We start from the raw sequence: 17,958 nt of genomic DNA, 5'->3' as shown, positions 1-17,958 counted from the left end.
TAAACTTTTGATATGGATATTCAATCGTGTATAATATTCAAAATATATACTGTTTTCAAATATAAGTCATGAGTAAAAAATATAGACATGTGAATAATTATAGATATTAAGAAATGTTTGTATTCATCATTTTAAAATTTAAATATAAGCCATGAGTGTATACTTTTTTTGTATTCATTAAACAGTGTATCTAATATACATTTTAAAATCCATATTAACTAAACTAAATATTTTATATATACATGGGTATATATTTCATTGTTTATATTTACATTGTATTGATAACACACAAATATTGGAACATTATTTTATTACTTACGTTTTAAAATATCTTATAAATATCGCTTGTGCAAAATGGGTTGCAATATCTACAGCCCATTTAAGCTCCATAAGTGTCATTGCTAAATATTTATCCTGTCGTTATCATTTTGCTTGCTAATCCACGTGAAGGGTGAAGTGGTTAGCCGGTTGTTTTGGTAGCCTGTGGTCGCGGGTTCGAAACCTGCCCGCAATATTTTTCTATTAATATTTACAGGCGGGACCCATTGGTCATAGAGAAGTAAAACGCCACATCCATATGGTTTTTTTGTCAAAAAATTGAGGGGGTTTTAGAAAAAAAAAATGCTTCCTGGTTCACTGGCTGACAGCGGACCCCACACGCCTAGTCAGCACAGATTATGTATACAAAAGGGGATATGCACTGTATTTGCACGCCCAAGCCAAGTTTTTGCACCACTTCGATGTACACTGCAACTTCTAGCATCAAAGTGATTATTTACGTCAAGTTCTAGCACCACCGGTGTAATTGACTCTATTAAAAACTAATCTATACCAATATAAAAAGACCCAAAGGGGCAGATCCAAACCATCACGACCGTCAAATCATATTATCTAGCGGTTAAAATCGCTCCAATGTTGAGCACCAAACACGTTTAACGCTCTAATTACCCACCACTGCCATTGGTTATAAACATATTTTGACTCAACGCTATCCCATGAAATCTGTCATGTAATTAATATCCTACCATTCCCGCGAAAAAGAAATTGATATCTTACCAAATACCAACGTGCAACAGATATATCTTATCTAATATAACGTGTAACTAATAACTTACCTAATATAAACGTGTGTTGCACGTACATTATTACTAGTTTTAAAAAAATACCTTCAACACTATCCAGTTTTCACATAACACCTACTCTACGATTTTTCTAGGAAATTGCACAAACCACCTATTTTTTGTGCTAGTTTTGCACCGAACACTCACGTTACAGGTTTGTTGCACAAAATAACACATTCTGGGGTAATTCGTTGCAGCTAGGTCTAATCAACCATTTGTGTGTGTTAAACATGATTCTTGACAAGTGGATCCGGTTTGTAAGTGCATCGGTGATAAAAAAACGACCACATCAGCAACTAACTAGAACTGTCAATATCTCACAATTCTTTGCTCCAATTGAGATGATTTTTTTTCTAGAACATTAGCGCGTGCACACGTTTTTTTTGCATTTTTTGAAAATGTAAATTTGAACAAAAATATTGAACGAGCCAATTAACATTGCAAAACCGCCCAGTATTTGGATGTTAAAACCTAATGGCGATAATCTTTTGGTGTGTGCGACTTGATGATGTCTGTAATGGTCACATGACAACTACTTGGATGCTAAAACCTCATGGCCGTAATATTTTGGTGCGTCAGACTTGATGATGTCAATAATGACTTTATGTCAACCACTTGCATGCTAAAGCCTGACAACGACAATATCTCTCATATCTTGGTGCTACTAAATTTGTTTTATGAATATTGTGCCTATATATGAATCGTTTTAGATTTGTATAGTAATCTTATGTTTTTCGCATGAAAGTTTGTGGTGTGCTAAGCTAGATGTAACCAGTATGAATCTGGAAAGTTTCAGCTAGTTTGGATCACATTATAATAAGATATTCGCAGTTTACATTGGCTCATACAGTGTTTTTACTCAAAATTCAAAATTTTCCAAAAAAAAATTATGCTGAACAATCCTGTAAATCATACATGTATCCAATACTATTCTGGGAGAAAAGGCAGCTCATTTGGACCAACAGTTTGTGAGGTATTTGCAATGTTAGTTGACTCGTTCAATTAATTTTTGTTCAAATTTAGCATTTTCAAACAATGTAAAAAGCCAATAAATCATACATGCACTCACTAATATTCTGGGAAAAATTCAGCTCAATTGAAGCAAAGAATTGTGAGATATGGACAGTTCTAGTTGGGTGCTGATGCATTTTTTTTGCCACGGTGCACTTACAAATTGGACCCACTTATCAGAAATTATGTTAACACACCCAAATGGCGGATTAGACCTAGCTGCAACGAATTACCCCATTATGTGGTGTTTTATGCAACAAACTCGTAAAGTAGGTGTTCTGTGCAAAACTATCACCAAAAGTAGGTGGTTTGTGCAATTTCCCCACAAATTTTTTGTACTCCCTCGGAGCCATAACAAATGTTGTACTAAGACTGCGATAACTAATATGAACCGGAAGGAGTACAGGACATCACTATCAGAGTAATTTGCTGCATCTAGTTTTAGTTAATCACATTATTTTGCAGCTCAATAAGACAATAATTCAATATTTTCAGAAAATATATGAAAAATCAAGTTTTTAAAATGATGCATAAAGAATCCAGTAAATTATACTAGCAAATGTAGCAAGTACTGATCGGAAAAATTTCCTCTCAACCATAATTTGCGACATATTGGTATTTTTAGTTGTTTCAATTAATATTTTGTTCAAAATTTAACATTTTCAAAAGAATTAAAATAAATAAATTATACATCTACCCAATACTAATCTTGGAAATTTTCAACTCATTTGGACCGCATGTTTGGGAGATTGACAATTTTAGTTGCTCATTCAAATTTCTTTGGTTCAAAATTCAACATTTTCGGAAACAAAAAACAATCCAGTAAATCATACATATAGTCGATACTGATTCATGTAAATTTGAGCTCATTTGGACCACATGTCCAATAGATCTTACTCCCTCTGATCTCAAGTTGAATGATTAATTTAGATTAGAGGGAGTAATATCTATTGGACATTGACCGGTATCTTTTTTTACGAGTGCACTTACAAGCGAGATCCACCCCACATGAATCATGTCATCTGAGACAAAAAATGTGTTAGAACTTAGAACTCAGTGCAAGGCAATAGAACAAATAGGTGATGTTTTGTGTAATAAACCCGTATAGTAAGTGTTTCTTACAAAATTGGCCCCAATATTTGGTGGTTTCCGCAATTTGCTCATCCAACCTAGCATCGTCTTCCTCCTTCGAAGTATTGACCCAACGATAGTGAAACTAGATGTAATTACCTTTCCATTCTCTTGCGAACAAAATTAAAGTTCAACTTAAAATGTTGCTTACATACAATCCCTTACAAAGAATTTTGTCGAGGAGCCATAATAAGTATTTAACTTATGTACTCCAAAATTGTTTTGGCTAAAGTAGCACCCAATGTAAGCCACATTAATACTTGATGTTTGCTACATGACTATTTTCTTCACATAACTTCATAAGTTCCACTACACCTCCGATGTAGCAACTACATTGCTAGTGAACGGCTTGTCTATCCAAACTTGTGAATCGTATGAAAAAACTAAGGCACTCATAGTGCTGCAATGTGTACTATATCTAAAGCATGATATTGAGGTAAAAATCTCATGTATCAGTCTATTTGACGAGGAAATGGAGTTTTGCCACATCTTAATCTATACATAGCTCTTTATGATCGAAGTTGAGACAAGTAATGTTTTTCTGCCTCACAAAACATACTGAATATACACACTTTTGCATACAATACTATATACAAGCCATTAGAGAAGTTGTGTCTATACATACAATTAATATGTATGACATTGCTTAAGATATAATGCACTGGGCTAGCCCTAAGCTTCATGATGTTTAACTTGTGATCCCTCTTTGATCGTCACATCAGTTGTTCCCGCATTCCTTGCGTGGTAGCTCGAGGGACGTTTTTGTGGAGAATTGCCGGCTTTTGTAAGAGCGACATGGTCCTTCATTTTTTTAATCCCTTTTACATAAAAACTGAAATGCAATGGCTTCTTCGATTATGTTCAAATTACAAACAAGAACATATGTTGATATGTTTTAATGAAACTGTTGTACACACGTCAAACACCATGCACAACCAGTGCACGACCGCCCATCTGTGGCTGTGTTGCCGGCTGTTGACATGCATCAACGGACTGATTTGACTCTCGTTTGTAAATCGTGTGCATAGTGTCATCCATATAGCAGTGCTCATGTTTTAATTGCCTTTTTTACGATATGTTTTAGTGGAGCCGGTTCATGTGATTGTGCACCGAAGATAAGGTGTGTTAGCCTTTCGCCAAAACTTGGTCTTTACCCAGTGGCGTTTCGCTCTACAACCCTTTCCATGATCTACATTAGGTGCGAAGACCTCACGAGATTGGTGGTGAGTGCATTGATGAATGGTGTATGGATGCATATTTATTCAATGTTGTAGTTCAATGATTTGGTTTATATTTCATAAAGTAGTTACAAAATCTAAGCATGACAAACAAATGAAGAGATAGGAATGGACCAAGAAAACCATGAACAACATGCCACACCGGAATCCTATTTGGTGCATAACATGGTGCGTGGAGACCAAACATGCACTCTCGTGCACATTATTGGGCCGGCATAGTACAAGGTTCTTTCCTTTTTGCAACCCCGTTTTTAGGATGGTTCTAGAAGGTTCTACACATGATTTTCCTTTTTATTTGTGTTTCCACTGCTGGTTTTACGAGTTTTATTTCATTTCTTCAGTTTGTCTTTCCGTGTTCATTTTTTCTTATACTTCTCTTCTTCTTTTGTTTTGTTGCTTTTCCTTTTTAAAATCATGTTTTCTAAAATTCATCACTAATTTTTAAATTATGGACGTTTTTATGATTACATGTTTAAAAAAGCACGCATACTTTTGAATATTTTTAATTTTAAAATTTAGGAATATTTTGTAAACTTACTTTTAAAAAAATATATTGAAATTCTAGAAAAAACACAAATCAATTTAAAAGCACTTTTTTTGAAAATTTAATTTGATGAACAGTTTAAAATCCGTAATGCAGATTTGTAGCCCCATCAACCATTTTACGCGCGGAACAAGTGCTCCCCAAACCGAAGGGACTATAAGCATCAAATTGGACAGGAAACCTATTTAGTGATTCTTGCACCACTTGTAGGCAAAATTGTAAATAATGCACACACCCAGCGTACGCAGGGTTTCCTAAGTGGGCCAACTCAACGGGTACAATACTGTTTCTTTCTATGTTTTTTTCGGTGGGTTTTCCATTGGTTTTTGCTCTTTTTTTGTTCTTCGTATTTTTCCTGTTTCCTATTTTATTTTTGTTTACAATATATTTTTTGACATTATCACACTAATGATTTGTGAACTTCATCAAATCCGTGAACTTTTGTCAAATTTGTGATTATGTTTTCAAATTTGTGAACTTTTTTCCAGATTTATTGAATTGTTTCAATTTTTTGAATGTTTTCTAAATTCCTGGACATTTATTTAAATGCATTAACGTTTTTAAAATTCTTGAACTTTTTTGAATGCAAACTTGTACCAAATCTTTGAACTTTTCTCCAATTCACTTTTTCAAATACATGAAATTTTTGAAATTTGGGAACCTTTCTCAAATTCATAAACTTTTCCAAATTCAGAAACATGTTCCTATTTCGTGAACTTTTTTCAACTTGATGAACATTTTTCAAATCCGCGAACACTTTTTTCTATTTCGTGAATATTTTTTAAAAAATTTGGGAATTTTTTGAAAGTCTGTAGTCAACTGGTCAACCATTACTAAGCGAACGAAGCAAGGGGTGACGACCAAGCGATCGTGCATGTTTGGCGTGTTGATGAGTTGTCGCATGCAACGAGCGCGTGAGCACCAATTCATTCCAAATGTGCTTAAAGCGCTAAGTAGGAGGTCGCCAAATTGAAGAGGTGCCGCACAAGTGTTAAAACGTCGGTCTGGCGTTTGCTATGTTTGTTGCCAGAGAGTAGTACTTTATTCATGATTTTCCTGTTTCATTTGGCATTCTTGGTTTATTCCGCCTTTCAGTTTCTTTAAATGCATATTTTAGTTTTCAAATTTTGTTACCACAAAGTTGTGAACATTTTCATAAAATGTTTGTGAAGATTTTGTACATTGCATAAAGAATTTTAAATTTTGGGAACATTTTTAACAAACTATGAACTTTTTGAAAATAAAAGTAAAACAAAAAATCGACAAGGAAAAACAAAACTTAAAAAGATTAAAATCTACAGACGAAAAAACTGAACATATATTAAGAAAATTAAACCGGAACCTTCTACAAGCTTCTCAAAATCGGAATCATTAGAATTAGAACCTTCCCAAACCGAAATCCTATTTACCTGAGACACTAATTCCCACTAAATTATTTATCTCAATAGGGAAGCATGCAATCTCATACTACAATTCTGATGAGATAACCCCACCTTAACATGCCACCATGCATGGGAATTTTTTTTCCATTCAAATATTTTACTCATATTCAATAAATATTTTACAACTATACATAATAAGATATAATAAGTCATATGTATGTTTAATTTTGATTCTCATATTATCGAAACCAAAAATGTCATCAACCAATTACACCAGCAACGTGTGCGGTATGCTGTAGCCATGCAAGCAATGGTAACCCAACAGCTTGCTAGGGTAGCAAACTTGTGGGAAAGAACGGGGCGTCCTCTAACAACGACCATGAGCGCCTTGCTAGCTCGCTAGCTAGGCTTGGGCTTACCAAAAAAAAAAAAATCTAGGTTTGGACTGGACCTCTCCCTCCTCTCATTCGATCGCTTTCCCCGCTCCCTTAGTCTCCGCTACTCGTTCAAGCTAAAAATAGAATGTTAACAATAAAAAATTGTTTGCCACATTTTACAAATTTTCATGAATTGGAAATACATTCAATAATTATAAACAAAATCATGAATTTAAATAGTGTTTGTAAATTTTAAAGAATTTTCACTAATTAATAGAAAAAGTTCGCGAATATGAAAAATTATTCAGCAATTAAAAAGATAAGGTTCATAAATAAATAAAAATAAATTTCCATACATTTATAATTTTTTCATGATTTTCCCTGAAAAACTAACAATGCAAACAATAGTAGTAAAAGATCTCATGGAAAACACACCAGCAAAAAACAAAGGAAGTCGACCCCATAAAACGAAGGACAAGTTTCTCGAAACAAAAAGCACTCACCTACACGGGCCAGCCCGTTGCTTATCAGGTGGCGTGTGCGGACTGAATGAGATATTAGAAATCAGAAAGAGAAAAAATAATAATTGTTCAGAAGTTTCCAAAATGAATGACAAGCTCGTGGAACCGAAGTCGGCTATACCTCGCTTCTAGCGAGGCAACCTTCCGACTCGCTGAAGCACCTTGCAGTCGCGCGAGCGTATGGGCCGGCCAGTGCACAGGAGGCCACAACCTATTTTTCGACGTTTTTTGTTTTTTTCTCTTATATTTTTGTACTTCTAAATATTATAAATAAATATATTAAACCAAACACTTTACATAAAACATTTGCAAAAAATATGTTAACCAAGCACTTTAAAATGTTAAATGAACACAGAGAAAATGTTTTGTCTATACAAACAATATATAATGTGTGTGAAAAAATGACCGTGTATTTAAAAAATGTTAACCGAAGCATTTTAAAAAGATCTAGAAATTATTTGACAAATGATAATCAAGCATTTGAATTTTTTTAATGTGTATAAAAAATGTTGAGCATGTATTAAAAAAAATTAAACTTGTTTGTGAAAAAATTTTAATCTAGCGTTTGGAAAATGTTAAATTGTAAATAAAAAAAAGTGAGCATGTATTAAAAAATGTTAAATTTACCTTTTAAATTATTTAATCAAGCATTTAAAAATAGTAAAATGTGTATTAAAGAAATGTTTACCATGTATTCAAAAAATATTAATCTTATATTTGAAAAAGGTTAATCAATTATCTGAAAATATGTTAAATGTATGCAAAAATGTTGTCCATATATTGAAAAGTTCTTAAACTTGTATTTAAAATTTTAAATCTAGGTTTTGGAAAAAGCTTAAATGTGTATACAAAAAATGTTGGATATGTATTAAAAAATTATAATCTAACATTTAAAAAACGTTATATGTATAGAGAAAACTTGTTGACTATGTATTAATAAATGTTAATGTTTTATTTCAAAAATGGTAAACATGGATTAGAAAAATGTATTAGATTTGTACCAAAAATGTTTATACAAAACCAATAAGTACCCGAGATAAAACAAAAGAAAACACAATGAAAAACGAAAAAAACAAAGAGAAATGAAAGAAGGGGAAAAAACTAGTGAGTAACGGAAAAGAAATAACTTTTTATAGAAAGGAACAAAGAAAACTGGTAAAAATTAAAAAAAAACTGGGAAAATATTTGAAAACAGATTATTTTTCTTTAACAAGGTCGCAACCTACTAATATAATTTTTTTCAAATACCTATTCCACATTTTTTCAAATGCTTGGATTAATATTTTTAATTAAATTTAGGATTTTTCAAATGTATTGCGCAAATTGGTTTTTATTTTATAGTTATTTTGAATATGTGGAAGTATAAACAAAAGAAACATGATAAAAAACTAAAACAGGAACATGAAAGAAAGAAGAAAAAATGAGGCCGTGGCCTCCCATGCACTGGGCTGGGCCATGCTGTACGCACTTCATTGAGTCGGAAGGTTCCCTTACTGTAAGCGTTATAGTGTTAATGGTACATGGCGCACACCCCCCCGTCCCCGATGGGCCAGCCCATGTTCATTTCTTCTCCTTCATACGTATACAACTGCAAAAAATAGGCGCTGACAAGGATTCGATCCCGCGCAACACTAGCTAACCACCCCAGCAAGTGGAGCTCTTTGATAATCTGCAGCTTCTTCTTTGTGCTATTCTTTGTCGTTTTTCCTTTTCCTTTTCTTTTTGCTTCTCCTTTTCTTTTTTTCTTTTTTATTTCTTCTTTCTTCATTTATTTACTCGTTTCCTTTTTCCATTTTCTTTATTATTTTTATTTTTTCTAATTCGATATAAAAAATTCACGGAATTTTATGAACGTTTTTTCAAATTTGATGAACTTTTCTCAAAATTCATGAACGTTTTTAAAATTTGATGAACTTTTCTTTTTCCAAATATGTGAAATATTTTTCAAATTTGATGAACTTTTTTCAAAATTCATGCACTTTTTTTCCAATTCGATGAACTTTTTCAAATTTGATGAACTTTTATTTTTCCAAATATGTGAACTATTTTCAAATTCAATGAAATCTTTTCAAATAAGATGACCTTTTTTCAAATTCGGTGGTATTTGTTGAAATTCGATGAACTTTTTCTCAAGTTTGATAAAAAAAATTGAAGTTTGTGAACCTTTTTCAAAACCGATGAACTTTTCTGAAAGTTCATCGGTTTTGAAAAAGGTTCACAAAGATGAATAAGATGAACTTTTTTCAGAATCGATGAACTTTTTTTAGAATCGATGAACATTTTTTCAAAATTGAGGAACATTTTTTCAAAATTGATCAACTTTTCTCACATTCGATGGACTTTTTTCAAAGTCGATGAACGTTTTTTCAAATTATACAAACTTTTCTCAAATTTGGTGAACTTTTTTTGAAATTCGACGAACTTTTTTCTCGTTCGATGAACTTTTTTTAGAGTCGATGAACTTTTCTCCAATTGATGAACTATTCTCAAATTCGAAGATTTTTTCCAAATTCAATGAACTATTTTTCAAAACGATGAATGTTTTCAAACTCACGATCATTTTTTGAATTCTTGAAATTGTTTCTCAAATTAATGAACTTTTTTCCATGTTTATGAACTTTGTGAATATGTGAACATTTTTCTAATTCGTGAACTTTTTTTGAATAGACCAATGTTCCTTTGCTTGTTCATGAAACTCCTTTTGAAATCTGTGAACTTTCCTTTTTCTTAAAGAAAATCATGTTTATCCAAATTGACTTTCCTTTTTTTGAAAGAAAATCACGTTTATCCAAATTCTTGTCAATTAATTCCCAAAATAGAATTGATACACAAATAGCGCGGCTACTGTTATTATTATAATGTTTGCGGTGAATTAAATCACGAGTATGTGGATAGTCAAGTGGTTTGCAAGATGCATAGAGGAATCTAACATGCGGGTTCGATTCCCTCGCTCAGCTTCTTTTTCGAGCGTTTTGGTTGTGAGCAGCGAGCGCTTCGGTTTTTGCCACGTCATGGGCCGGCCCATATTAGGAAGAGCGTGGGCGCCAGAAACTCCAGCCGGCGCTGAAGGCGCCAGTTAGGAGCGCCCGTATAGCCGCACCCGCTCATATTATTTGTTACGCGGATCAGCCCATGCTGCCCCCCTCCCCCCGCGAAAAGATCACGTCGCCGAAAAGCCCACAAACAAAATGCCAAACAGATAAGGCACCTACTCCCTCCGTTCCAAATTACTCGTCGCAGTAACGGATGTATCTATAGATACATCCATACCTGCGACAAGTAATTCGGAACAGAGGGAGTACAAGGCGTGCTTGCCTCATCGAGCGGGTGGCAAAATTCACAAATCCCTATTTGACGCATTGTGTCTCTAACAGTTGGCACTTCATTGAGAGGAACGACAAGTGAATGAGAAAAGGGCCAATCTCAGTTTAGGAATATTCCAAAAGGTTCTTGTCCGGGTTTTACGTGTTTAGGGACCTTCTAGAAGGTTCTGTTACAATTTTTGATTTTTATTTTAGTGTTCATACATTTCTAAAAATGATCATTTCGTAATAAAATATTTTGATTTTTTGTGCACAAAATGCTTCCTTTTTAGTAAAAATGTTCGATCTTTTCTTAAAATATTCGGATTTTTTAAAAAAGTTATGTTTTTCTAAAAATCTTCGTTTTTAAGAAAATTGGAATTAAAAAATTGTACGTGTTTTCAAAACTGTTCTTGTTTTGATTTTTCGGGGGCTTTTCAAAAAATGACAATTTTTAAAATAGTGTTTGCTTTTATCAAGAAGTGTTCTCAGATTTTAAAAATGTTCACTGTAGTGAACTGGCTAGTTACAGTGCACCGGTTTGCTGTAGCTCCTATGTGCGGCAGTAAGCGGCAGATTGTTCGGAAGTGAAGAGGCGGCCGCCCGACTGGGCTGGCCCATTGGCGCACGAGTGAAGAGCTTGCATATGCAACGATGAAGCATTGGAGGGAATCGGCCTATGTTACTGTAGCAGATATTTCTAAAAAGAAAATTTGAGAACAAATTGTGAAATTTAAAATATTTTCTAAAAGCGAAAATATTTTTCAAAAAACATGAATTTTTGAAACTCCAAACATTTAAAAAATATGGAACTTTTAGTGGAAAACAAAAAATAATTTTTACAATTAGAAACGTTTTTATGAAATTCGAGCATGATTTCTCTATCATGAACATTTTTGAAAACATTTTTTCTTTCAGTTTTTCGAATTTGTGATTTTTTTAAAGATGATTTTTTTCAAAATAATATATTTATTTTGAATTTTAATAATATTTGAAATCGCATATTATTTTTTCAACAAGTTGTGCTTCACGGAAAAGCACAACTGTGCTTTGGTGTGAATCACATCTGTGTTTTTGTTTTTGAAAAGCGAAAAACACAATCGTGCTTTGTCGAGAAGTACAACTGTCCTTTTCAAAAGTGAAAATGTCAGTTGTGCCTCCACGAAAAGAAAGCTTTGTTTCTTGAAAAATGAAAGGGGAGCACAATTGTGCTTAAAGAAAAGGTGAAAAGCACAATTGTGCTTTCTATTTCTGTTTTTTTCGGTTCATGTTTGTTTTTCCGGGTTTCCGGTTTGTTTTCTTCTGATTTGTCGTTGGTTTGGTTTCTCTTTTTTTGTTCTTTCGATTTTCGGCTTTTCGAAAGAAAAAATTCGTTCAAGCTATTAACATGGGATCTAGATTCAAATAGCTCGACGCGATAAATGCAACGGCGAAAGCAACTCGTGATTTGGACACATGACAAGAGAAAAACTGAACGAAAAAACACAAAACTCCTAAGTTACGACAAGTATCACACCTGCAAAATGAGTTAATTGTTACCACAAGAGAAGGGGAGAGTGACTTTTGCAAAAGGTACCCTTACCTGTGATTTCGGATAAACCAAGAAGGTTTTTTTTTTTTGAGGGAAAACCAAGAAGGTAAGAAGGCTTAAATGGTGACTGAAAAAACTTAAATGGATCCAAGAAGGCCTAATGGGCTCCAAATGCTTCACGCCTCACACGGAAAACCCGCGACGAGAAGCCTCTGGAGACGGAGACGCACGGGGAATCCGAAGGAAGCGCACGTATCACGCCCGCCGAGATAAGCCCTCCTTCCGCCTCCACCTCTCCTCCCACAGCTCGCCGCCGCCTGACACCGGGGACCAGCTTCTAGTCATGGCTGTCCTGCTCCGCACCACCACCTGCGCCACCGCCACCACCGCCGGCTCCTCCTCGACCCTCCTCGCCACAACCTTCCGCCGCGGCCGCCGCCTCCTCCCGGCCCGCGCTTCGCCGCCGCGCCGCGCCTTCACTGCCCGCGCCTCGGCCGAGCCGCTGGAGGTCTGCGCCAAGGCCTCCATCACCGTCCCCGACCGCCTCGGCGACTGTGAGCTCTCTCTCCATCTGTGTGCCCGCTCGCTCGATTTGTTTATGGCATATGCATTGAAAATGCAAGGGACTGGACGTATTGGTAGTGTAGAATTGTAGATGGCATCTCCGTTGTTTTTGCTCTGCTTTTGGTTTGGGCAGAAGTATACTTAGCTGTGCAAAAGAATTGGGGAAAACTGCAATAGGATATTTGATGGTTTGAAGTTTAGTGGCACAGTGGTTAGCATATTTTGTTCCCATATCCATGTGATGGAACGCATGGAACAAAGGAGATATCAGAGTCAGCGAAGTGGTTGTACTCTAGTTGTTACAGCGCATAGTTGGGGCTGAACCAGATTTGACAAACGGCATTCGGGTTTGTGTGATTCTCTGAGTTACCATCCCTGTGTTTTTGGGTGTCAAGTACTTGTCCATAAGATCTATATATGTAAACATAATTGGTTTACCCAATGCACTATAGGAAATTGATTCGTTTTTTCTTGGTAATTCTTCATCTTCACTAGTTGTCTTGAATTTTTCGAGAATGTTGATGATGACTCTGGTACTATATTGCTAGTTTGTCAGGCTAAGAATTTTGTTGAGTCCTTTCAGTTTATTCCTCAGTGGAACCGCCACCCTTTCATATTAGGTATTCGCCGGACTACAAAATATGCTAACACTCCTATGATTTGTTTTTTGGGTTTACCAAAAGTTACCGGGGTCTGGCTGCATACTAATAAGTTATAGATATTTAAGATTCTATTATGCAGACTAACCGTAGCACCTTTTTTCAAGTAATTTGTCAGCCTATGTCATTTGAAATGATCGGGTTTCATAATGGACTAGAGACCAAGCAAACTCTGTCTACATCACTACATAAATGCTTTATTGTGGGTGGGTGTAATAACTACACATTTCACTTGATTAGAGTAATAAGACATACCACACTGTTATTTTTTTGTCAGTAATCATTTAAAAAAAATAAAAGTATTCATCCTGCAAGTCAGTGATGGCCATCTATATTGGCGTCTGAATTTTTACAAAAGAACAACAACATGTGGGCAGCAGTGTATTCCTAGAATCCAAGAGCATGAACTACCGTCTTCTGTGATATTAGGAGTGCAATGCCCTAACTGATAAATTTGGCTGCATTGCATATTCTATCACTTTAATAATCTATTGTTTAAACATCTTTATTCTGTGTTAAGTTTACATGTTGCTCGCAGGTCCTTTCACGCAGAGAGTTTTGTTGACGATAGAGGAGAAAAACCTGCCTTATGAATTAAAACTAGTTGATCTTGCTAACAAACCAGATTGGTACGCATCTGGATGAGAAAACTAACCTCTTGAATTTCATATTATTAGTGGCTGTTACCTTTGTTGATAGTTCCATTGCCAGTCATCTTTTTTTGGCACTTCACCAGGTTGTTTACAATTAACCCAGAAGGTAAGGTGCCTATTGTAAAGCTCGAGGACAAATGGATTGCTGATTCTGATGTTATAACACAAGTGTTAGAAGAAAAGTATCCTCAACCATCCTTGGCAACTCCACCAGAAAAGGCTTCAATGTAAGTCGTATTTCTGGTGCCTTTATCAATAGTATTACATGAAATTAGTAATTGTAGCATGCACATCTCTTACATGATTATATCTCTATGCTGTCCACAGTTATAGCCTATGGCCCTTTTTTGTTACTTTTGGTTCTGGATTTTTTTTTACTATAAGGCGTTTGTGTTGGTGTAACGCCCCGACCAAACCCACTGGTTCACCCACCAATTCTTGGCCCTTGCGACTGGGATCTAAACTGGACCCACATACCAACAACAGTCTTTCCTGTCCACACGTGCGCACCTGGGATCAACTTCCGGGTCGGTCACCCATCCTCAAATTGCTACAGGCCGAGCAAGCTTAACTTTGAGGTTCCTTTCGGTTGGGCTCCCGGAGAAGAAGGTGCACCTTGTTGATATGAGTAGTCTATCATTCCTATTAAGCCGAGATGTCACATACACCCCCTCAAAGGAACCGATGTCCCCGTCGGCCCAGCAGGAACATTCCCTCTTGGCACACGTGACACGTCTGTGCACGCCAGTGTCAGCATCCACATGTGCCCCATGTATGCATCACTGACCTGCGCACACCCATGTAACCATGAGGGTCGGCTTTGATACCAATTGTAACGCCCTAAACCCACCGGTTCCTGGCCGTTGCGCCTGGGATCTATACTAGCCCCACATACAATCACTAGCCTGGGATCAACTTCCCGGTCGGTCACACCATCCTCAAATTGCTCCAAGCCGAGCGTGCTTAATTTTGAGGTTCCTTTCACATGGGCTCCTAGAAAAGAACGCGCACCTTGTTGATATGAGTAGTCTATCATTCCTATTAAGCCGGGATTTCATAGTTAGTACTGCCATCCTAACAATTTTGCACAATTTTTTTTTTTGCAGAGGATCAAAAATATTCTCCACATTCGTTGGCTTTCTCAAGAGCAAAGATACCAATGATGGAACAGAACAGACACTACTTAGTGAGCTGACTTCATTCGATAGTTATCTAAAAGACAATGTAAGTGTGCTTAGTGGTAATATCAATGTCTCAGGAGATAGTCTAACCAGTATTGGTTTGATGAGAATAGCTACTTCTGCAATGCTGTAGCCCTATCTGCTTTCCATATTTGTACAGTGATTTAAATATGTGGAGTGTCACAATCTTATCCATCTGTATGCCTTACATGCCATCGGTTTTGCAAACACGAAAACAAATGCAAAATAAGTACTTCCTACAATAGTTGGGAAAAAGTATGGTAAATCAAAACGGGTTGAGGCTCATATGCTCCCGAGTGAACACTAAAATCGAAAAAAAATAAAAAAAGAGGAGAAAATCCTTTTTTTTTACAATGAACATGGATGTGTCTTCTAACTGCATGCTTTTTTTTTGAATAAAAGACATTTGTGGTGGTCTGGGCAAAATAAAATAAAAATAAAAATCAGAAGCATATGATTTCAGATTTCTTTTTTACTATCTTTTCCTATTTGCTGTTAATACAGAGCATATGAGCCTGAGCAAACGTCTCCCCTGGAAGGCTGTATATTATTGCATTTATAGGAATGAATAGGGGAACTGCAAACTCACATTAAAATTGTACTTAGGTTTATATATCATATGTGTAATACACACGAACGTGAATTAAACTTATTGAGCTAATTGAACAAAAAATCAAGGAATAAGCTTGGTTCTTTCTCTCGCTTTGATATCTGCTTGCATAAAAGTCTTTCGGTTTGTAGCCGAATCATGTAAAATGGGAGTACACATGGTTCTAGGTCAACAGTGCGAGCGTGTATGGGTACTTCATGTTAGGCATTTTTGTTACACTAGCAGGTTTGTGGCTCTAATGTGCCCATTACTAGATTCTTTTTTCTTTCTTGTTAAAGGTACCCCCCAGGCCTTAATTCCGTATATACCTAAGGTTATTTCTACTGTTTCTCCTCGTACTAGAAATTATTGCCAGTGTGCACATTCATGAAGGCATACTCGAGTTTGATATTCATAGTTCTTCAGATACCTTATGCTGACCTATTGCAGTAACGATATATAGTCATGTTAGTAGTTTTTATAATCATTAGTTTTGTTGTTGATATTTAGTATTTACTTGCCTTTGCCTGTATAGATTAAAATTGCTAGATATTGATCTTGGATGCTGTTTAATGCAGGGTCCATTTATCAATGGTGGAACAATTTCTGCTGCTGATCTCTCTCTTGCTCCGAAATTATATCACATGGAGATTGCTCTTGGTCACTATAAGAATTGGTCTGTCCCAGATGCACTTGCACATGTGAAAACATACATGAAGGTATGTTTTTTCTTCTTGTACAAGAATTTACATTTGTTCTTTTGGTAGTTGGTACTTAATGATATGAATGAGTGGAGTTTAATGCCATCTTTCACCTAGTGTAACAATCAAAGGTACATGTGTCATTGGTAGTTAACTAGTTATCAAAGGTGTAACTGGCTTTGGTATGTTTTTATCTTGTACAAGAAATTCACATTTGCTTTTTTATCTTTCTATCTGTTGCATAAGCAGAAAATACTAGTTCCTGAGTATTTTTATGGCACGTGTGCTCTGCCCTTCACTATTTAGTACAAATCATGACTAAGCAGACGGAAACTGAATGTCTGAATGTTATTTAGATCATTCCGGCATTTATATGAACGACTGGCCATGCTTAATTATGAGTTTAATATAATACACGTGGCCTACTTATTTAGAAGTCATGATGGCCTATTTTTATGCTGACTACATGGTGCAAGTTTCCCTTAGAGAAACCGGAATATTATTGTATTAATATTTTTAACATAGATTATTATTGTATTATGTCAGCTATCTGACTGTTAATATCTTATGTTTTTTGGGCATACTATTCAGGAGTGTGGATCTTGAACATCCTATCTTAACTGTAACATTTGAATTTTTTGTTGCAGACTATTTTCTCAATGGATTCATTTGTCAATACTCGGGGCCTGCCAGAGGACGTCATTGCTGGATGGCGCTCAAAAGTCATGGGTTAAGTCACCATAGTAAAGTAAGACATCCAGATAAGCTGTATGTGCACTCCTTTTAGAAGCAATAAGAGACCACCCTTTGCTGTTACCTGGCCTTTGTTTGAATGATGGCGATTATGATAGGATACATGGTTAATGAACTGGCAATACTACTCATATGTAAAAATAATATGTGAACTTAGTGCATTTTTGTCGGAGGTGACAGTACTAATACGAGATTTAGTGGAAGAAAGTGCCTCACTTAAATTAAGCCGAGAGATCACAAGCTGTAGTGCTTGCTGTTCACATCAACTCAACGAAATTATGGTCTGTAAGCTACAGAAGATAGGTCTAAGAAAATGGAGTACATACACTTGTTGACTTATATGCAACATTTCTTCTCTAACTACGAAGATAGACATAAGGCAAGGACAGTCTGCAGAATACATTTTGAGGAATACTGTCTTTGTTATGCTAGTTGGTCACGTCATATGTTGGTGAACTAATTAAGGTGGAGGTGACTCTTGGTATTCTATAATGCTAGATGTTTACTTTCAACTGATTTGGGATATGTTGTCGCAGTAAAAAACTAAAAACTGACAATAGAGAAGGATTTCCTATCAAGCTCCGGATAGGATCATCGATTAAGTAAAAGGGTCTGCTCGATGACCGTGATGTTTGGCATTGAACACGACTGCAAATGGCACAATGATATTAACTGGGTT

At 35.7% G+C, this 17,958-nt stretch overlaps 1 protein-coding gene across 2 annotated transcripts in view; it reads left to right on the top strand.

Annotated features, from left to right (window-relative positions):
• The first annotated feature begins 12,375 nt into the window (after nucleotides 1-12,375).
• The window catches only part of LOC119330127 (probable glutathione S-transferase DHAR2, chloroplastic), a 14,632-nt gene continuing 9,049 nt past the window's right edge, over nucleotides 12,376-17,958 (top strand). Inside the window, exons 1-6 of one of the 2 annotated variants that reach the window (XM_037603246.1) lie at nucleotides 12,376-12,712; nucleotides 13,920-14,010; nucleotides 14,118-14,261; nucleotides 15,141-15,258; nucleotides 16,404-16,544; nucleotides 17,174-17,294. In XM_037603246.1, the coding sequence (XP_037459143.1) occupies nucleotides 12,502-12,712; nucleotides 13,920-14,010; nucleotides 14,118-14,261; nucleotides 15,141-15,258; nucleotides 16,404-16,544; nucleotides 17,174-17,260 (792 nt within the window). In that variant the 5' untranslated portion in view covers nucleotides 12,376-12,501 and the 3' untranslated portion in view covers nucleotides 17,261-17,294. The remainder of the gene's footprint in view (nucleotides 12,713-13,919; nucleotides 14,011-14,117; nucleotides 14,262-15,140; nucleotides 15,259-16,403; nucleotides 16,545-17,173; nucleotides 17,295-17,958) is intronic. The other variant, XM_037603245.1, reaches the window with a different exon arrangement.

Source organism: Triticum dicoccoides, chromosome 7A, assembly GCF_002162155.2.
Source record: "Triticum dicoccoides isolate Atlit2015 ecotype Zavitan chromosome 7A, WEW_v2.0, whole genome shotgun sequence".
Lineage (NCBI taxonomy): Eukaryota > Viridiplantae > Streptophyta > Magnoliopsida > Poales > Poaceae > Triticum > Triticum dicoccoides.
Note: the sequence above shows the minus strand (reverse complement) of the source record. Positions and strands in the feature narration are given on the sequence as shown.